At 42.3% G+C, this 21,700-nt stretch overlaps 1 protein-coding gene across 1 annotated transcript in view; it reads left to right on the top strand.

Moving 5' to 3' along the window:
- Positions 1-21,700, top strand: part of Dock2 (dedicator of cytokinesis 2) — a 413,359-nt gene that overhangs the window by 173,255 nt on the left and 218,404 nt on the right. Inside the window, exon 27 of the mRNA XM_057774274.1 lies at positions 20,222-20,317. Coding sequence (XP_057630257.1) covers positions 20,222-20,317 — 96 coding nt within the window. The remainder of the gene's footprint in view (positions 1-20,221; positions 20,318-21,700) is intronic.

The following is a 21,700-nucleotide window of genomic DNA, read 5'->3' as shown; positions in this document are numbered from 1 at the left end:
TGAGGTCAGTGATCATACTTTGGAGTTTATTCCATGGATAAACTTGTGGCTTATTCCACTAGTGTTTGGACACTTCTCAACATGTGCAGTAGTTGACCTATGTTGCCACCAGTAGCCAGGGTAGGGGAGAAATCCTACCTCTGCTTCCTCTTGCCTCTAGAGGCCTGGAAAATCACTAGCAATGTGACCCAGTCCCCAGCAATGCCAGGGTCGCAGTAATGAATGCTCATGGAAAGACCCAGCACATTCCAGGCCTATAACCTGCTCTCTGTGTTGTTTTCCCTCTTCCCTAGTGTTCCTTGTTCCTCCTGTGCTCTCTCCTATTGCAGGCAGCTTTGGAAACAAACCTGTAGTCCTTGTAAGGCCAGCAAAGGGCTAAGTGGCCTGCTGTGGGGATGACAGGGATGAGTCCAGAGGAAACTGTAGCTTGATTAGCCTGGAAGGCAAGCTCAGGGCCAGGGCTGGTGGTGGTAGCAGATGATTTGCCCCATCTGGGGCTGGTAAGAGGCTGGCCAAGGAGCAGCACATGTTGCTTCTGGATACAGCTTTCAGCACCAGGGCTCAGTCTGTCAGGGGATCCTAGAGGGAAATGTGATGCTGCTTTTTCATGGACTCCTCTGGAGTATTCCAGATCCCCTAGGCCTATGAAACCATTGTACCAATTGTGGTATCTTGGAATTCACTTATACCAATTCCCGGGTGTCAGAGGTTGACTTCTTAGGAATTTTATGAGATAATTGCTAAGTAACTGCCCTGATTAAACATTTATTTAAGACTATAATTAAGTGGGCCATATTCAAATCAAAAGCAGTAGATACTCAAAGCATGCCTAATTGGCTTGTAAGGTTTTATTCTTACCCATGCATTAGGATTATTTACACCTATTGTGTCTGAGTGGCAGAAATTCAATAGAATGTTTGGTTATTGGGCCTAGAAATCAACCAGGAAGCAAGTATTTAAAGGAGAAAAAAGTAGGTAAACATATATCACGGCTAGTGTTTGAAAAGACATTTCCCAGGGAGCCAGTTCACGAAAGTCTACTTTCACACCACTGCCAGGGATCTAGGAAGATTGCCCCAAACCAGAAAACCCCCAAAGCCAATGGGTGCTGCCTCAGTGCTACCCGTTCTGTCCCCAGTGGCTCTGAATCTGATGATGTGCTGTGGTCCTCGTAGAATTGGTGAAAACTACTGCCTTCTGGGGTTGTATTGATCTGAAGACAAACTGAACATCCAACCTTAGGCCATGGAGGGGGGATATTGCTCATTTCCTGTGACAATGCTATTGATCAGTGATGGCTTCTTCCCTATGGGTTCTGAGGGTTTTGAAGGCTTGTATAGGTCACAAAAAAGAAAAAAAAGGAAAGAAAGAAAAAGAGCCTAGAGACAGGGAGGGAGTGGGGATAGGAGATTTGCGATTTGCTACGTCTCCTCCAGACGTCTGATCTTACAGGTGTGGGAAAGGCAGATTTGACGTGGGGATTATCTTAGCCCTTAATGACCATATAGAAGTTGATCTTTTGATTAAGTGAGTACCAGTGTATTTGTTGTTAACGGGAAGAACCAACAACCGGTCCTAAAAAAAATGAGCAAACATACGAGAAGCAGAATATTTGGGGAGTCTTGAAGCATTTTCCTTAGATATTTTTTCACGGTAAGGTAAAACACTAACTTCAGAATGGAGGGACTGGGCAGCCATGATTAATAGAAAACAAACTCTGGCTCCAGTTTTTCTTACAGTACTCTCAGAACACAGGGCACTTTTGACTCCGGGTTGCAGGGATAGGTCCCCACAGACTAGGTAAACAATAATTCATGCCACAAACTCCAGCTGGGTATCCCCTAATTCTGACCCTGTCTGTCTAGAGGTAGAATGTTATCCTCCAGTTCTTGTCTGTCCCCACTTCTGAAGCTAGTTGCAAGACTTAAGTTGCTTTACGTGTGCTTCTGACTGAGCCATATCAATTGGGATTACCCAACATCCTCCTTTAACTCAATTAATATCCTGGAGCAGCTCCCGGGACTCAGGGATGCTCTCTTGTTTACTGGCTTGTTAAAGGGGGTGATGGATCCATATAGCAAGGTGTGGGAGAATGGGCTCTGGGCTTCTGAATCCTATCTGGAAACTTCATTTTCTAGGATAACAGTTCTCAACCTGTGGGTCATGACTCATTTGCTGGTCATATATCAGATACCTTGCTTATTAGATATTACAATTCATAACAGTAGCAAAATTACAGTTATGAAGTAGCAATGAAATATTCTATGTTTGAGGATCACCACAGCATGAAGAACCATGTTAAAAGGCCATAGCATTAGGAAGGTTGAGAACCACTACTCTAGAGCCTTCCATGTGTCCAGTAGTCTGGAAACTCTCTCAGTCCTGGCCTGCAGAGTTTTGTGGAGATAATATCACACAGGCAAGAGTGCCACTAGCTTGGGTAGAGATAACCACTGACCTGTGAGTTTGGGCACTTCTGCCCATCTTCCTTGAAGCTGGAGGGCAGACCTAGAATGGAGGTCTCATCTCTGCTATCAGACAAGCGGACCTAAGGGAATTTCATTATGGCCCACTCTAAGAAAGAAATATTGGGGTGTGTGGTGGTTTGAATGAGAATGGCCCCCATAAGCTCATGTATCTGATGCACAGAAACGAAAGTAATGAAGAAAGGGAGGTTTTGAGTTTCTGCGACAAGCCTCAGAAAAGAGAGATTCTAGATTCTGTGCCCTGACCTATGGAGGAAGCCACAGATGAAAACCCCCAAATTCATATCATAGTGTTGTATATGATACTAACCAAGTGAAGAAAGAGGGGTTGCAAGCGGGGAAATGGACAAGCCAGCATCACATGCACCACTGTAGGATGCACTGAGAAGGACCTAGCACGTCCCTGGAAACCTTGCCCAGACAACTTTCACCTAAGACCAAGCTGGTAAAGGAGACCAGACTGAGGGGGACAAAGTAGTTGCTAGATTAGTGTCCTCAGAAGTTCCAAAAGTTGGTGAAGGCTGAGGTCCTAATACAGACCGGGGAGAAGCTTTAGGAAACAGTCACCATGGGCTCTTGGGTGGGCTTACAGACCAGAAAATGGACATTTAGAGCAATAATGGGAAAAATTACGGGAAAACATATAGCTGGGCAATAGTACGCTGTTTATATAATATCTTAGAGGAGACAATGGGCCAAAGAGACAGAGAAACTCTGTTTCGTAACTTTTCTGTAAGTCTGATATTATTTCCAAATGGAAACATTTTAAATTTCTAAGTATTTATGTGGAGACTCATTATGAACAGGGAGCCCAGAGAGAGCTCAGAGTTTCTTGAGGTCACCTGTTCCAGTGTGATAGATAAAGGCTTTTTCTGATTATAAGTTAAAAACAGCAGAATCCACTATCCAAGGGAAAACCTTACTAAGGGATTACATTAGCAAAATGGCAGCCAATGGAGTTTCCTGGTGGTGAACCGATTAGAGAAAGAACACTTACCCAAGACTGAGCTGGGAGCAGGGACTCGCGTCACATGTACCCAACTTCAGATGCTGCAGCATGTCACACGGGCTATTTGGCAGCCCCATCTTTACTGCAGTTCCTAAGCAAGAGTTGGACACTCTTGAACATTACCTGCTGTTCACCTGACAGGCTCAGAAAATGGGGGGTTTGGCTTCATTTTCCAGATGGCCATCGGGTCATTTGTTCATAGGAGAGCCACTTAGAAAATAAGAAGACAGCCTTTGGTGATGTTTGACTAGGACTCCCCAATAAAGTTAATAATCCAACGTGTTCTGTCCCATCAGCACCATCTCACAATGTTTCTTGAAATGTTCCATGCTGTTTTTAATCTTCCATGACCAAAGCTGAACCTACTCCTTTGCCTACAGCCCCAGTGGGCTCTCCACCCCCACTCTACTCTCCCTTCTTTAGAGTCAAGGGCAGGGAGGTAGAAGTGAGCCACGTGCCTGTGTGTGAGAACCAAGTGCAAGAGGGCACCAGAAATTCCATAACCTAGAAAAAAAATGTCCTGTGATGGCACACTCCTCTCATCTCAGGACTTGGGAAACTGAGGCAGGAGAATCGCCCCAAGTTTCAAGACATCTTGGACTCAGAGAGAGATCCTATTTCAAAAATACACACCAAAAATTATTTGTTTTAAAAAAACTTAAATATTGATGTAACAGTTAAAAATCAGTATTAATAGTATTTTTCATCATGCATTTTTTCTTATTTTTAAATGAAACAGTAGTGCATTATATTCTGTTTCCCTTGACTATAGTTTTTTTTTTAGGCACACTTCAATTTCTTCCAGTAGACAGATTCCTCACTCACCATTCTCTCTCAACCTTGAAAAAAAAAAAGACTAAAGAATCTCTCCCCTATAACCCATAGTTGAATATGAGTGTGGCAGCGTGAGGCACAGTGGAGAACCCACCCCTCCCATAACTGGAGACAGTGCTGGTTCTGTGGAAGGGATCTGCACACAGGGAACCCTTGTATAAAGGCCCTGGTTGGAAAGTGCTGCTATTTAACAGAACCTTCATTGGCTGGCCACTTACTTTAAAAAAAAAAAGTATATTTTACATAATACCTGAATTACATCTCTTCTCTACCACTTGGAGGATGAGTCAAATTCCTCCTCAGCAACAGAATAAATATTGGTCATGCATGGTCCCACTAGTTACTGTGGGAACCACGGCTTTGATTGCTCAGTGGGTATGAATGTAAATCCTGAAAGGAAGTGTGTGTGTGTGTGTGTGTGTGTGTGTGTGTGTTGGGAGTGCATTTGAGCCATCTCCAGCTGTCACATGCCATCTGGGGACAGAAACCAGGGACTACACCAGGGAAGCTTCTAGCAAACTGTTCAAAAGTACTAGAACAGACATTTTCTCAGGGTTGTATTGGGTAACTTTTGTCTCGGAGGTAAACAGAATTGATCTAGGAGCCCAAATTGGAAAGGAACTTTAATGATCCCTGAAGTTTCTCTGAGCAACCTGGCATGCTAACCTTCTCTGTAAGCCTCGGCTCTCACATCTCCTACCTAGAATCCAAGTTCAGCACACAGCTTTTTTTTTTTTCTAACCATCTTTCCTGCTGTTTTACATACTAACAAATGGTTGTCTTCCTCCAGTGTCATTGATCCTGTGTTTTAATACCCTGGAAGGCACTTCCCTCTTTTTGCCCACCCTGAAGGCCTCCAGTTGGGGATGCACACCTTGGATCTAGTTCCCAAGTATATTTTGCTTTGCTTGTGAAATAATTCAACAAAAGCCACAGTCCCACTTCTTGTCTTTGTTTTCTGGGTGACAGGATTCACCCTTTGAACTGTCTGCCCTTTCCTTCTATCTGAATTGTGGCCCCTGAGAAGTGGCTCTAACCTTTCCTGATAGACCTAACCCAATTTCCTTGTCCCTTAAGAAACCATCTGGTTCTTCTATCACAATTTTGTGTAGACATCTCTACTGCCTGCTGGTAACACTGGCTGAGTGCTAGAATTCAGAAAGTGATCGTGTGGTTTTACACTTGTTCATGTTTCAAATTCTGTCACATGTTTGGACAACTGCATATGTCTTGCTATTTCCCCTTTTAACTAAAGCAACATCTTTCTATGTAACCACTCAGCGGATACTAACTAAGCAACTACTGTTTGTCAGTCAGCGTGCTGAGCATGGGGAATAAAAGGCAATAAATTGCATTTCCCAATATCCTCTAGCTTAGGTCTCCAGTACCAAGTCTACTCAATATGTCTAGGAGGCCTTTGTCACTGGTCTAGAACCATGGCTAGTACTGTGTCTATAGTGAATTTTACTCTAAGCGTTTAAACATGGAGGTCTTCTGAAGCCCGGGGTTACTTTTTTCACTATCTGACCCACCAAGCTCATTCCACACACTGGGATCTTGTCTCTTGAAAGTGTGACTTAGGTTCTCATTGGCTAAAAATACTCTTCTAAGGGGTCCTATATCAGGTCTGTAGACTTCACAAGGGAAAGGCTAACCCTATCCCATGATTCTCCTGCATGTCTACATTTTTTGACATAGTTCCATATTTTAAGCAGACACTCCACAACAAATCTCCGTTGTTTGATCTTTCCATTTTCAATTAGTCAACTTCCTAGAAAGACATGCTGACACTCATTTTATATTTGATGCTCAGCCGAACCTAATGAGAAAGGTAAATCTGCTGCCATTGCATTAAACGCTACATAAAAAGCAGGTACCAACCTTGAGTGCTGCAGTGACCCCAAGGTTGTTGATGCATCAGTTTAGAACACTGCATACATTTCTCATTAAGATCGTAGGACATTCTCAAACTGGCTTGTTCAAGCATGCTTAACTCACTGAGTGACTAGACTCTGAGGCTGGGCTTAGAGGCTCCCACTTCCTCCTCCTCCTCCTCCTCATCATCATCTAAACAGGATCCTAGGTGCACACTACCATATGTGACATGCACATCACATTTGGCTCGCCTTTACCACATCTGTTTTCCCCATAGATAACAAACCCAGGAACACAAAGACTTGTTCACTGTCACATCCTTACACAAGACAAGACACATAGTGAATAGTCAGCAAGTATCTGGTTTGTATTGAGTTAAATTCTAGCTGAAATAATAAGGATGTTGGGAATGCACAGACAGTGCCTTTGAATCCAGTGTCACCACAAACCAGCTGTGAGGTCTCGATGGAAACGTCACAATTGTCTGAATTTGTCAACTGTAACTATGAAGTTACTGATGGTAACACTTAATGGGTTTCCTCCTTCCTTTCCTCTTACTGGAGAGCAACTCCTAAAAAATGTGTTTGATGTTTCCCTGGGGAAAAACATCCAGTTGGTTATCTAACACCAAGTGGTCAGTCCTGAGATCACCTACATAAAAGTAACATTATACATACTGAGCAGGTATTATTTATATATCTAGGGACATTAATGCATATACACATCTATATGTAATAACAAAGAAAAATTCATGAATCTTAATGAGAGCAAGAGGGTTGCATGGGAGATGCTGGATGGAAGGAAGGGGGCAAATGATAGTTATATTTTTTTAAAAAAAACTACCATAAAACAAATAAACATACTTGTTTATTTAGTTGACAATGTCTGTACAGTCTTAGTTGAGGTTCTGATAGCAGGAGAATTGATGTTTGACATCAGGGCTGTCCAGCAGCTTTTAGGAACGTGTGGGTTCTGTTTCTAGATGTATTTATGTCTATTAGACGCCGATTGGAGGCAGTTCACTCAACACATCTTCCAGAGAATTTTGGATTTCATTTGTCTTCATACTTTTGCATCTAAGTGTTGGTGACTTCAGGTGAGTGAGATGCTCTGGGATGGTCCCCAAATGTTGGGTTTATTTGAACTCAATCTTTAGTTTTAATTATTCATACATGGCTTTATATTAAACTTTATGATAGAGCCATGTATTAAAATATTAATATGCTATGTAGAACCAAACACAATATTAAGAACTTTATTTATGAAAATAAAACAAAGAGCTTTTGCCTCAATCCTATACTTAAGTGTTACTGATGAACAAAATGGGAGCTTAAGTGGTTCAATAATCTCCAGCTACAGAGCAATTCTGTGGCAGAGCCAGAATTTAATCTGTCTTGATCTAAACCTTTTGCCCTGCATCTCATCAAGGGTAAATAAAAACAGAGAGGTCCCTTATCTCTCCAGTGTTTTCATGAAAACACTTCTGGCATATTAACTGGAAAATCAGAATACAAATGTGTGCAAGCTGCATGGAGAGTCTACAGGCAGAAGGACCTGAGCAGACCACGGAAGCATGGGAAGCTGTGAATCCAGAGCTTTCATAGATATGAGCTCATTTTCATTTCTGGTAGTGCTTGCACAATAGATGATAGATGTTTTTCAAAAGAATTCCCTGCATAATTTAGAGGTGTAATCTGAATGGATAAAGAGATGGCTGACTTGGCTCGCTATTACAGTTTATACCACACATTTCCCCCCCAGGGGACCAGAGATATAAGAATCCTGGCAAGGATGATACTGTTTATGTCTCTGAAGACAAGAGTCAGAAAACCAATCTCTGCAAAAGTGAAATATTTTTTCCTGCAGATAGAGCTGGTCCTTAGAGAAAAGGGGGTGCCTTCATATCTGGGTATAAGAACTACATGATTCAGTGAAGGTCAGAGAGGAATAATTATAATTATTTCTAATTATTTCTAATTATTAATATATTTGAATTCTTTCCTGGAAGACAAGGTGCAATGCCACATCCTTATAGTTGTATGGTAAAAACTGAAACTAAGGTGGTACATACAAGAAAAAGGTTGCTAGCATCTTTAATCTTAACAGATATATGGCAAATCTCTTATTTTGGCATCAAATTCTAATTGTTAAAATATCTAGTAGACTTGGGCAATTCCCTTTGGCTTATTTGCTCATTCTTTCATTGGCCTGTCTCTTTCTGTCCATCACCGACAGGTGATGTATCTATGCATGCATGTGTTTGGTAATTACTAATATCTGCGAGTGAAGCTGAAGCACTTTTGGGAGCTCTGCACATCAATTCTGAGAAGCAGATAGGGTTGGCTTTTATGTCCCATCCTCCCATGTTATGTTCTAATGCGAGAGAGTCAAAGACAGAGAAGAGCAACCCCTTGCTTTAGGAGTCCCTACTATAGCAATATTCTTGGCTAAAGTAGCAGATGCTAGAGGACATTTCCTGAGGTGCTGATTTACAACAGATGTTGTTTTGACCGTCTCATTTTCATAGATATATGTGCATGTGGGGGGTATTGGTCTGACATCCAGGTATCTTTGAAAGGAACCAAAATAACCTCAGATCTCAAAACACGAAAGACAGATAACTACTTCCAAACACTGAAACTCCCCAAGAAACTTTTAATGTTCTTCCAGGAATGAACACATGGGTTTGGCTCAGTAAAAACTTGATTATACTCATCAGTTAGGTTGACCTGTTGCTGATTGAGCATTCAGAAGAAAGATTTCCTTGCCCCTGAGCTGGTCCAGGAAGGACTGGAGCCATGCATTAAATGTTAGGACATTGCTTTGATCTTTGCAGGCCTTGTGGGTGTTGCTACAGCCTCTGTTTTTATCAGTATTTTGCTTGTAAATTTTGTTTCCATTTCTTTTGGGGGGGGTTGGAGGGTTGTTTGTATGTTTCTTGATTTTTTTTTTTTTTTGCTTTTGTATCTTTTGTTTGTTTATCAAGGAGAGAGAACATAAAGTTGGGTGGGTAGAGAGGTGGGGAGGACCTGGGATGAATTGAGGTAGAGAAAAATATGATCAAGATATATTGAATGAAAAAATATTTCAATTAAAAAATCCCTGAACTGCTTTTATTTTGAAGTAGGAACACTGAAGACATAGTTAGAAATGAAGCAGCTATCATTTTGCACTAAAAATAAAAGAGGCCCAAGAAAGCATAATAAAATTAGAAAATTTTCAATACATCAGGAAGAATAAAACTACATTCCCAAATTTACTGTAGGTATATGAGTTGATCACAGAGAGAAGATAAAATAGAGGAAATGGTGCACACTACCTAAATGCAGCCGAGGGAGTTGGTAATAAGGTAGGACTTGAAATATGATTCTAAAAAATACAGCTACAGTTTGGAGGTAGAGAAAAAGAGAGCACACGGGACATGTCAATCCTAAGATGAAAACACCCTCTTTGTGGGATCAGGAGAAAGACATTGCACTTCTCCAAACAAGGAGAAATGCCTTTGTCTGCAAGGCTTGCTTTTCAGCACCAGGGACAGAGCACAGCAGTTCTGTAAAGTCTGGAAAGACTTGGCTTTTGGGGAAGGCTTTCATCACATCCTGATGTGAGCAATGGTGATGTGTTTGTGTAAGCATGGAGGACATATAATTGTTCTTCAGTGGTTTTTTTTGTTTGTTTTTGTTTTTTGCCTTTTCTGACCACTTCTCATGCCCTTGAGATGGGCATCCTTCTTCAGTTTTGTTCTGGTGAAGGAAAAGAAGTTCAGGGCTATAATTCTAAAGCCTTCTTTTGCTGGTGATCTCTTTACTGGTGTAATCGATCCCTAAGTGGATTAGTGAGAGCACTGAGTTCTTCCCGGATATAGTGTACCTTGATGTCTCCTGACTCCAGGCTTGAAGTCAGATCTGCTTAACTAGAGGGGAAATTGTAGCAAGAACCTGTTGTGAAATGAGACAGCCATAGGGTTTTAATTTGGGGGGTTCCTGCTGTGAGAACTCCATCGGCCATCTCTGAATGAGTTGTTGATATCTATGTTCTGCTCCTGAAGGATGGTGGGATGATTAGGGGTATTTTCACTGTAGGAAAGAGAGAAGATTGTGTTGATTTTTCTTCCCCGTCTTTTGTGTGAGGTCAAACTGTGTTTCGATAGCAACTTGTATCACAAATAATAAAAACCCAGAGACAGAAATTGGGGTTCAATCTGAAAAACAGAAAAACAAAGCAGCCAAGCCACTAGAGAAGTCTTACCTCTACCAAGACTGGGCAACTATAAACTAAGCAGACTAAGCCTCTCTCTTCTCTCATTTTATATTCCGTCTAGTGCTGAGATTATTATTATTATTTTTTTTTTAGTGCTGAGATTAAAGGCATTATGTCTGTGACTCCCTAGTACTGGGATTAAAGACGTAGGCCACCACCATCTGGATTTCTTTCTGCACTGATCTTGTGTAGCCCAGGGTAGCCTTGAACTCACAGCCATCTGCCTGTCTCCCATACCCTGAAATTAGAGGTGTGCGTCATCATTACCTGACCTCTAGTGGCCTTAACTTTGTCTCTGGATTTCAGGCAAGATTTATTTATTGAAATACAAATAATATATCACTACTACAGCAGCTTAAAAAAAAAAAAACAAAGGCAAATAAACAAAAACCCTGTGTTCCCTAAAGGTTCCCCATTCTTCACTCTGGTTCAATTTCCTCATTCAAAGAAAAAAAAAACTCTTCATTCTCTCCACCATTACTATTGCCCTCCTAATAGATCCCTAATTAATTATAGAAGATCAATATCTACTTGATAGAAATCCTCACGATTACTTATTATGTGTGAGCTACTCCTGCTAGATGTAGAACCTAAAATAATGACATAGACCAGGTTCCTATTCTCAAAAGAATTATCTGATGAATCACAATCTACTTGTTCAGGAGTGTGAGGGGGCAGGCAGGGGTGGGAATATTATAACCTGCGTCTCAGAGGAAGCCTGTTTTCTTAGTCCCCTCACCAAGGGCTGCATTGTAACAGGAGAGTTAGCTTTGAGTCAAGGATGTGTTCCTTGCTGTGGAGCTTCAGATGTCAGAGTTCCAGGTATGTCTGCGATATGGGAGGATCTTGCTGATGTCAGTGGGCACCCACACAGGTACCACAATATGACTAAAACTGTGCAAGGAGAGGAGATGAAAGCTGATGATGAAAGGGGCAAGAAGGAGAACTGAGTGGAGATGAAGCTCAATATTCAGCGGGAGGCTAGAGAGATGGGAGAGCAGCCTTGATGTGAGACAGGAGACCCACTGGGAAGTGGGGTGTGGAGGCATGGCCCCACCTTTCATAGCTTTCTGGATAAGGAGTTTCAAATGTTTTCAGCATCATGAAGTTCCTTTGTTATCCTGTTCCCATGGATGCATGCCTTTTCAAATTTATCATCTACCAACCAAGCAGCATGTATTAAATATTGAGTAATTTGTTTACTCATTAATAAAAATCAATGTTACATAAGCACTATTCTGAGTTGTCTGACCACCAAGGTTAAACAGGTTGCCTTGTTCATTGTGTTCGCTCATTACAATGAATCTTGACATTTTCAGCAGCCCATGTAAGAATATTGATGAGGAATGAGTATGCAATTCTGTTAACTTTCTGGGACTATTACAAATAACCCACAGAGCCCCATTTTTATGGTAGAGAGCTCAGAGGAACCCATGGCTGCAGGGCCATTTTCTCTTTTGATTCAGTTTGCATTTAAGTTTTGAGAATTTATATTTCAGAGCAGCTTAGATAAAGAAGCCTGGAGTATTTGGACATAAATGGTTAATCAGCATCAAAATATGAAACAAATAATTGAAACTAATAATTGCTTAAGTAACTATTTAAAGATGAATAGTACATTAGCTAATACTCAATTACTACTCAGTTCTTACGTGATTGTATTGATTATCTTTTTACTGGAGGGAATTTTCTTTTTAGTAGGCTTGATTTTTGTGAGACAGGCTTTCAAATTAAGTCTATGCCTGTTGCTTTGCCCAGGGAATTCTAAAATGGATAGCAAGAAGCGCAGCCTCAAATTTGAAGTCCAATGAACCTGTTCTTAGAGTGAAACAGTTGGGATTGCAGATCCCCTGGTCATGTAATACTTGTTATTCTTTATTGTAGATAAACTATCAACTTTACAAGATTATTCCTCCTCCTCCTCCTCCTCCTCCTCCTCTTCCTCCTCCTCCTCTTGTTGTTATTTTCTCCTCCTACACTTTACAGTGTCTCACCATGTAGCTCTGGCTGTCCTGGAACTCAATATGTAGACCAGGATGGCCTTGAACTCAAAGAGATCCACCTGCCTCTGCCTCCCAAGTGCTGGAATTAAAGGCTTGTATCACCATACCCAACTGCAACAAGATTCTTGATTTGGGGTCATTTACTTTGTTTCTTTGTTTGGATATGATCAATAGTAAAGTTTGGCTGTAATTAGCTAGCCCAGGAAGCAGTGGAGCCTTGTAACCAGAAAGATAAGAATTCTCCTCTGGCTCTATCACCAGAGCTCTGTGCCTGGACCAGCTATATACATCTCTGTTCCCTCACTTGTACCATGGGAAGAGCCAATGTAGCAAATATGCAAGCTTATTCTCAGAATTCACAGATATGGAGTTCCTCCAATGCCTGGTGCATATCAGCTGCTCAGTATAAACCAAATGATAATAAGTGGAATGGATCCAGTTTTACACCTTAAAATAGGATGGTCCTTAGCTCTGGCATGTTTGTCAAGATTCACTGAGATATTTATGCAGCCTACAGCCTATTGCCTGAAATGCAGTCAGAATTTAACAAATGATAGTTGTGGTCTTTATTCAGTCCCAGTAAGTGACTCTTATTTTGAAGAACAGAGCACAAATTAGAGCTTGTCTGATGTGCATACTGGTATATGTGGCTTCATCTATCTGGGATTCATTCATCAGCATTAAGATGTTAGTTACATGTTTAGAAAGGTTTGAATTTTTTTCTGCTTCTCTAGTCTACAGGTTGGAGATTCCAGTGTGTCTTAATAAAAACCCTCAAAAAACAGCATTTAAGATCTGCATAAAAGCATGCATTTGCTCTAAGCACGGCAAGGTTTGCATTGTTGTTGAAAGTGATGGTTTTGTTGTGTGTGTGTGTGTTTTAAATCTGTCAGGAAATGGAAGCTAAAAGCATTTGGTAAATGGAATAAAACATTTAGTAACTGTGCCATTTAAAAAAAGAAAAGTTAAGTTACATTGCTTTAAACTTCTGTTAGGTGAGTGATGTTAATGGTAGCAACCAGTGTGTGAGCCCGGGGTTACATCTGTAGCCCCAGTGTGGGTGGGAGGTCTCAGAGGAGGGGACAGGGAGCCCACAGCACTTCACCACCCTGAAACAGACAATGAGGGCTGCCACAGTGCATTGCAGCCCCTGAGATGAATCCACGGTCTCCTGGGAGTTCATTTTCTTAGTGGTACAGGCTGCCCTTTGTCACTCAGTCACAGAGAAAAGAGTTATCTTTCTTCTAGTGTCAACTATTGTGAAATTTTTTAATGAGCCCTAGCAAGTAAAAATTTTCCATTGGCTATCATATCTATATATCCCTCTTTCTCCTTTTCAGGCATCAGCATTAACAATTTCATGCATTTCCCCAGAATTTTTGGTAAAAAGTGAGATATCTTTTTATAAAGTGGTACATTGCAGTCAAGAGTCTCTTTTCAAATCAAGGTGTATTTACTGCCTAGTCCATTGTACAGATTAGATGCCATTCATTGAATGGGTCTGCTGATTTAGGACTCTTATATGACTTACTATCTGAGGACATAATCAGGGGGATATTTTACAAACACATGTGTGCATGAATGTATATATTAGGATGCTCTTCAGATAGATTTGAAGAGTGACATAGCTTCCTCTAATGCCCTATCCCTTCACAGAAGCGTTCCTAGATAGGTAGATGGTGGGTAACTTGCAAGCCCAGACTGAACTCAAGCAGGCCAGGACTAGAGGGGACAAGCCTGGACTGGAATCCGGCAGGTTGGGACTGGAACTTGGTAGGCTGAGACTGGGACTTGGATTGACATCTCTTTAATGTGTGACCAAATCCAGAGCCTCATTTTCCTCGTCTGAACATCTGGAATATAGAAGCATTGCCTTTCTTTCATGGGTGTGTGCAGGACTCCCCTGCTCACAGGAGACTGGGTACCCGCATGCTAGAGAGTGTTGAGCTGCACCGCAGTAAGCTTTGCATGTAGGGGTGGCAGACTGAGCGAATATCTGCAAAGTATCAGAAGAATGTACAGTGAAGTAAACCCTCAGAAAACATTTGCTGTCTGGGTTAGAACTAGGCAGAATTTCCCAGAACACCTTTGGCAGTGTGGAGGCGTTGTATCTAATGTTTAGATGAGGAAACAGGCCCAGAGAGCTAAGTTTGTTTAGGGCAGAGACAGACAAGGGAAGAGTATGGCTAGTGGCCACTCTGCAGTCTCTGCCGTGACATATTGTTTGGCAAGGCATTGTTTAGACTGCTGAAGACAGTTGCAGTTGAATCTTGAAGGGCTGAAGGCAGCATCACACTTGGAACCATTGGAAGAACTTGGACAAGTTGGAAAAGACCCTGGACCTGTGTAGATCATTCTCAGACAAGTCATTGAACTAGCTAATAATCCTGATGGTTTGCAGAGTAGAGCCTTATAGTAAGTAAACTGAGACCTTTAATGAGTTTCCAAGTCTACACGTATAGGCCTTGATATGTAGTGAGACCTCAAACCATGTTAGCTGACAATGTCAGAATTAGAGCCCATCTCCTTTTTCCCCCTTCCTTTGACCATATCCTTTATTACTGACTCTAGATCTCTCTTCCCACAAAAGGCTAGTTTCGGTACAATTCTCAGACATACGTTGTCCAAATTTTACCCAGAAAATGGGCAGTCACCCTGTGAAGCCACAGATGTGGCACTGCTGCCCCCCTTAACTCTGACCTCTACCGCACTGAGCCCCCTCTACCTGCGGCTGCTTCTGCAGCTTGCATTCCAAAGTCGGGTGTTGATCCAGCAAACTCTTTGAGGATTGTATCTAATTAAAATAGGAGGAAAAGGGAGAGACTACCAAATCAAACCTCAAATTCATGAAAATTCATATCTCTAGTAGTGGCCAAAGGTAATGAGACATGAGTTTGTGCTAGAGGATACTGATAGCTATGACTAGCTCTTCTAAGTTGGGGATTTTCTTTTCAGGTGAGTGGGATTCTTCAAGATTGAATGAAATTGGAAAGGCCTCCTGTTTAAGAACACAGCTAAAAAAGATGCTAGCAGCCATGTATTAAAACTGTTCCTGGGCAGAGGATGTATTCATATTCTCTCTCTCTCTCTCTCTCTCTCTCTCTCTCTCTCTCTCTCTCTCTCTCTCTCTCTCCATTTAGATTTAATGCTGTATATATGATCTCTTGTCCTTCATCTTGTCTCTAGCCCCAGCCTTTGGAGGTGGAGTATGGTACTGGGGAGAGAGATGAGTCCCTGAAGCATTTTGGCCTGAATGGATGAGCGCTGGGTTCAGTGAAAGACTGTCTCAAATAATAAAGTGATAAAATAAAATAGAAAGTTATTGAGAAACCTTCTGGCCTTTATGGGTACAAACACATATGTGCACACACAATGCAGACTCCCACTGCAATGCATAAATACATACATACTCCACATACACATAAATACACGTGTAGGTACACATGTATACACATATACATGCGCACATATATACACATACACATATAAGCACATACATGCACATAAACACAAAGAAATAGGAATTGATCACGGCTTGCAACTCAGATGAAGGGGCATGCATGTGTTTAAAACTTTTAAATATTAAAAATTGATGAAACCATAATTATAATCTAAAGGCCAGGCAGAATGGTAGGCCACGTGGGCCTGACGAGGAAGAGAGTGAAGTACTCATCTTTCAAGCCAGATATTTGACACATAAGGCCACCGTCATGTTCAAGAGGAATTCTGGACAAATGGCATCTGTGGTGCCTATTAGCATACCAAAATGCATGCAGGCCTCCAAGCTCTCTTGTCAACACAAATGCCTGTTAGAGTCCATGCTGGCATCCTGACTCTTCTCACCCTGCCCCTACCATAAACTTCTCCAACTCACCGGCTTCCCTTCCCCAGTCTCTCAATTCCCCTATAACCTTGCCAGTTTGGCGATATGCTGTCTTGGTCCCCACCCTCTTTTGTCCTTCTCTCTTGCTCCCTTCTCTCTTGCTCTCCCCTCTTTTGGTCTCCTGTGGTCTCACTCTCTTCATCTTCTCTCCCCGTCTCCCACACCCTCTCTCATGGCCCGGTCCAGCCTGACAGTCATATTCAGTTTGCTGCTTTATCTGTTCTGAACTCCTTCAGAAGCCTCTGACTGTTTCTTCCCTTATATCTACAATGAAATCCTCCCCCTTGTCCATACCTTGGAGGACTGATGTCCTTGGTGTAAATAGCTAGGAGATGGGGGAAAAAACTGTTTTAAAATGGAAATGTAAGCCTGTCATAGGTGACATACTCAGAAATACCAGAGTCACAACTCTAGTAACGGGAATAATGAGGAGTCGGTGGTAAAGGAGAGACCCAGGATTTCACTGTTTTGTTTGAAATAGATTTTTTTTAGAAATTCTAAAAACTATATGCATTTCTAATTTTCATAAAAATCATTAACATTTTATATAGCTACCCGTTGTAAGTGGTCAGCATCCCTTGTCTCAAAGTAGAATTCTCAAAGTGATAAAAAAAAAATCAGGTTATCTATCTACAAGCTGGCATATGTCAAGGTTTTATTTCACTGATGAAATAGGAAACAAGACAAATAAAAAAGAAGTTGCTTAAAAGCATCTGAACCCTGGTGCCTGGAGAGATGGCTCACTGGTTAAGAGCATTTCCTACCTTTCAGAGGACCTGGGTTCAGTTCCCAGCATCCAGACTGTGACTTATGATCTTCTGTTACTACATCCTCTTCTGCCTTCCAAGGGCACCAGCCTTCACATACACAGAGACACACACATAAATAAAAATAAAATAAATCTTTGGGAAAAGGATATAGCCCTGATCTTTTGTGAGAGAAGAGTTGGAACGTTGCCACCGGGTCTCAGGCAGATGATGTCAGCACAGAGTAATAACGCCGTATCCTTTTCCAAAGCAATGAACCGGCACCAAATGCTATCTTTCACGTGGTGGCCTCTCACCCCTGTAGAATTCTCAAGCTCTGCAGAGGAATAAATGTTTGCTATCTAATCAGCTGCGGATGGTCTGTCGGAACTGTATTTCCCGAGAGAGGCCCCTCGGTTGATTTTTATCAGAAATGTTCTATTAAAGTGTCATGTAATCCTTGTTTTGCTTTCTTTTTCAAGTTTTGTGGGTTTATTTTTTCTTGCACATTTGCCCATGAATCTAACCTCGAAAGCCAATAAGACACTATTAACCTGCTGCCTGCTCTGACCTGAGAGGATTCCCCCTGTCAAAAGGGCTGTGGTGACACACGCCTTTAATCCCAGCACTCTGGAGGCAGAGGCAGGCAGATCTCTGAATTCAAGGCTAGTCTGGGCTATAGAGTGTGTTCCAGGACAGCCAGGGTTACACAGAGAAACCCTTTCTCAAAAAACAACCAACCAAACAAGGGGAGATGGGTGTCCACATGACTGAAAGAGCAGCGTTACAAATGTTCACACTAGAGAGTTTCCAGTTGGTTTAACAGACGGTTGAAAGAAAGACCAAAGGGGCCCCTCCTATAATTGGATTTGGATTGTGATTCAGAGTTCTTTTGATTTCAACTCACCTCATAGGTGATATGATCTCATGTTCTGAGGATACTGTTCTATATTTCAAAATGCCAAAAGTTTTGGGTAACTCAGAAAAGTGGGTTGGTCCAACCCGAGCCTAGTCACCCCCAACTCTCTCCTCTTCCTACTGCGCTTGTGCAAGAGAGATCAATTAGAGTCCCTTCCCAAGATCATAGCTTATAATTATTAAGAGAAAAAAAAATCACTGCAATTTGCAATGTGTTTAGGTTGGGTGGATTAATTTCTTTGCCAGGGCCGTAATAGGAAGACTGATTTTGTCATTTCAATTACAAGGCACCTGGAAGACACTTTCGTTGGGTTAGCCTCCACTTGCCTGGCACTGGAGCAATTAAGAGCGGCTGATTTGTGGCTGCACTTTTATGGTTTAGCACAGGTTTATCATCTTGAAGGTTTTCCATTTGCATAGAAGCTATACATTCTTTGGGTGACATTTCCATATCAGGCAGGGTTTATATTATGCATTGCCTTAGACTGCGCTTTTTGCTACGTGCAGGGAATCTACAAGCTTGGCCAAGGGTGCTGATGCAGACCAAGGGGATGTGGAGTCTCAGCAGCCACTCAGTCCTTTTTGCAGGTGGACACTCCGAAACTCTGGGGATGGAGGGCTTTCCCTTAGTCCCTAATTAATGCTTCGAATCAGTAACCTCAAATTTTTGATCTTGGCCACATTCATACATATAGAAACCGCAACACAGAGAAGAAAAGCGATTTGCCCAAGGTCACCCAGCTCAGATTAGGAAAGGTGGGATGCAAAGTCACATCCAGAGTTGAGTCCACATGATCTCAGAGCACTCTCTGAGACGGTCTCCTCCACCTGATCTCGGAACACTCCCTGTGACAGTCGCCACAGTGGGGACTTTCAGAGAGAACGAATGGAAGGTGACGGGTTTGCACTTTAAATACCAAGCTTCCAGAACCGTCTAATTGATGCTCTTTGGACTAAAAAGAAATGGATGTTTAAAAGAAGCCAGGGTCAGGAGGTCTAGAGGAAAAGGGGTACTTTTAATATCTATTTTTGTAAGGCAAGAGATGTAATCCTGGGGGAAAGTACACCGTGTGGAGGCCATTATATAAATTTGATGCAATTGTGAAAGAATGAAGAAAAGATAAAAGAGTAATGAATACACAGCACTAAAGATATTCTAAGAGAAGAAAGATCAGAAGTCACGGAAGGAACTAGAAGTTGGCCCAGTTGAAAACAGTATCTCCATCTTGGCAGACTGGGGAGATTAATGAAGCCTCAGCAGCAGACAGAGATCTTGGACCCTGTCCTCACTGAAAAGTTTCTGGACCCCAATAACCCCTCTCCACCGACACAAAAATCCAAATCAGACCAAATCAAACCAAATTAGAAAAAGCCAAGGTTTAATGGATACAGACACACCTGAATGGCTTTCCAGTCCCCCGGAGAAGAGACAGCAGAAAAAGACCCAAAAACCATGTGTTTATTCTCTGGGGGGCAGTTTAAATACCCTTTGGGAGTGATCTTAAACATCTCTGGGGAGGGATCATCATTTGGCGTGCTTTCAGGGAAGAGAGTTTGGACTGAGGCAACTCCCAGGGATGGGGGCTTGGAATGGAACTTTCACCCTAACATTCCAGACTCTTTGAATATATGGATGCCAGGGGCTGGGGCAAAGCCTATACCCAAACACTCAGTGGGAGGGAAAAGAGGCAGGCTGGAGCCATACTACTAGATTCAATGTTTCCCCGAGTTCCTTCCTAAGTAACCCCAGACAATTTCCCTAGCTTTTCTGAACTCCCATCTCTTCAATCTGAAGAGTGGCAATCATAATGTTGCTTTTCTTGATGAAGGAATGGGTGTTTAGCTGAGTACAAGGTGTTTAGTTAGTACTCAAAAACATTAGTTCCCTATACTGTAACCACGAATGATATATTTATGTGATACAAGCTATAGGTGATGTATATAAGTGATGTCAGCAGAAAGAATTATAAAAATAAAGAAGTCAGGAAAGGGTTTCCCTGTCCCTCCCACCCTTGAGCCTTGGGAGGTTATAGGGTAGAGAGTGGAGAGTTCAAGTCTAGACAAAGACTGAGGTCTACCTTGGCTTGATGCAACCAGAGAACCTATGGTATGCGTGGTCTATATCTGGTTACTCCTGTCTGTGTCTTTGTAAGAGTGAGCTGACCCAGTGTCATGATATAACAGTGATCTTTCTCACTGCATTGCAGGCCTTCACCTATGACCACATCCAAGAGATCATGGTCCAGCTGCTGCGCACAGTGAACAGAACAGTCATCACGATGGGCCGCGATCATGTTTTAATTGTGAGTAAATACTTCTTCTGTTCTAACAACCTTAAATTCTTTAAAGTCTCAGAGTGGATTTTTCTGGATACATTTGTTGAATGTCGTTGCTTTGTTTTTGCAATAAAGGATCAGGATTTTCCCAAATGAGTTGGAAGTATATGAAAGTTAACTCAAGTTGTCAAACTAAGGTATGACTTAGGGTTTGGCGAGTATACCAGCAGGAGTGGGGTATCTCTAGTCAACAGAGAGAAGGGAGAGAGGGCTTTTACAAGTGAACAAGGTAGAATGTTCCAGACTTGTCTACCTTTTCTCTTGGCCTTATTAAAGAGGTGCTTTGGCCCAGGGTTTATGGGCTTGGTTTTCTAAGTGGTCTTACTGTGTGAACTCTGCCTATGTTAGATCTTAGGCAGTCGACAGGCAGTCTGTATATCCAGAAATGAGCACTAGCTGCACTGTAGGATTTCTGGTAAATAAAGTCAGCATTCCTCAGGTACTTGTAAAACTGGTTCCCATCTGCTGAAAGGAATCACTCCTCGGCCTCTGGCAGAAAGGACAAATGGCTCTGTTGGCATTCACCTGTGGTTGCATATTAAAGCCTGTGTTGGCCTCCAGGCTTCCTGGGTCCCTACCTATGACTACTTGTTGTACATTTCAAAGCCCCTACAGTAGAATCCCAGCATCCTGGCCTTTCTCTCTTCCCAGGCTTCTCTCCTCCCAGATACCCTTTATAATGGCAAGCTTCTCCCTTCCCCCACCCACACCAGGCTGTTTTCTCCTCTTGCAGATAATCCTGGCCCTGATTAGCTTATTTCTCTTTCTGCTTTGGACTCTTCCAGATGCCTCTGGATATTTTCACTCTTTTACCTACAACAAAAACCTTCCCTTAGCCATACCATGGAGCGGTCACCTCAGCAGTCTCTTTATTGCACCATCTCGCACACAGAGTGTTAAGTTTAAATTCCTGGTCACTGGGGATCTGACACTGCTGCTGTAATAAGCTATCCATGTTTATTCTGAGCACAGCATTCCTGGGAGGCCCCAGTGAAAGTTAAGGAGACCATGTGTTTGTTCTCTGAGAGGCAGTTTAAATACCCTGTGGGAGTTGTCTTGAGTATCTCTGGGGAGGGGTTATCAGTTGGTGGGCTTTCTCAGGGGTGGAGTTTGGACTGAGGCAGCTCCAGGGGAGGAACTTGGGGTAGAGCTTCCATCTGAACATTCCAGACTCTTTGGATATATGGCTGCCAGGGGCTGGAGCGAAGCCTTCACCCAAACATTTTAGACTCTTTGGGTATAGTGGCACAGGTTCATGTCTGGTTGCTTCCTGCAGACACGGGATGATGTGGGGAAGCAGAGAGTTGGGAGTTGGTTGGGCTCACACTCAGCGGGAGGTGTAACTGGAGA

The sequence above is a fragment of the Chionomys nivalis genome, chromosome 7 (genome assembly GCF_950005125.1).
Source record: "Chionomys nivalis chromosome 7, mChiNiv1.1, whole genome shotgun sequence".
Taxonomy (NCBI): domain Eukaryota; kingdom Metazoa; phylum Chordata; class Mammalia; order Rodentia; family Cricetidae; genus Chionomys; species Chionomys nivalis.
The sequence above is the reverse complement of the archived record's forward strand: the minus strand, read 5'-3'. Positions and strand labels throughout refer to the sequence as shown.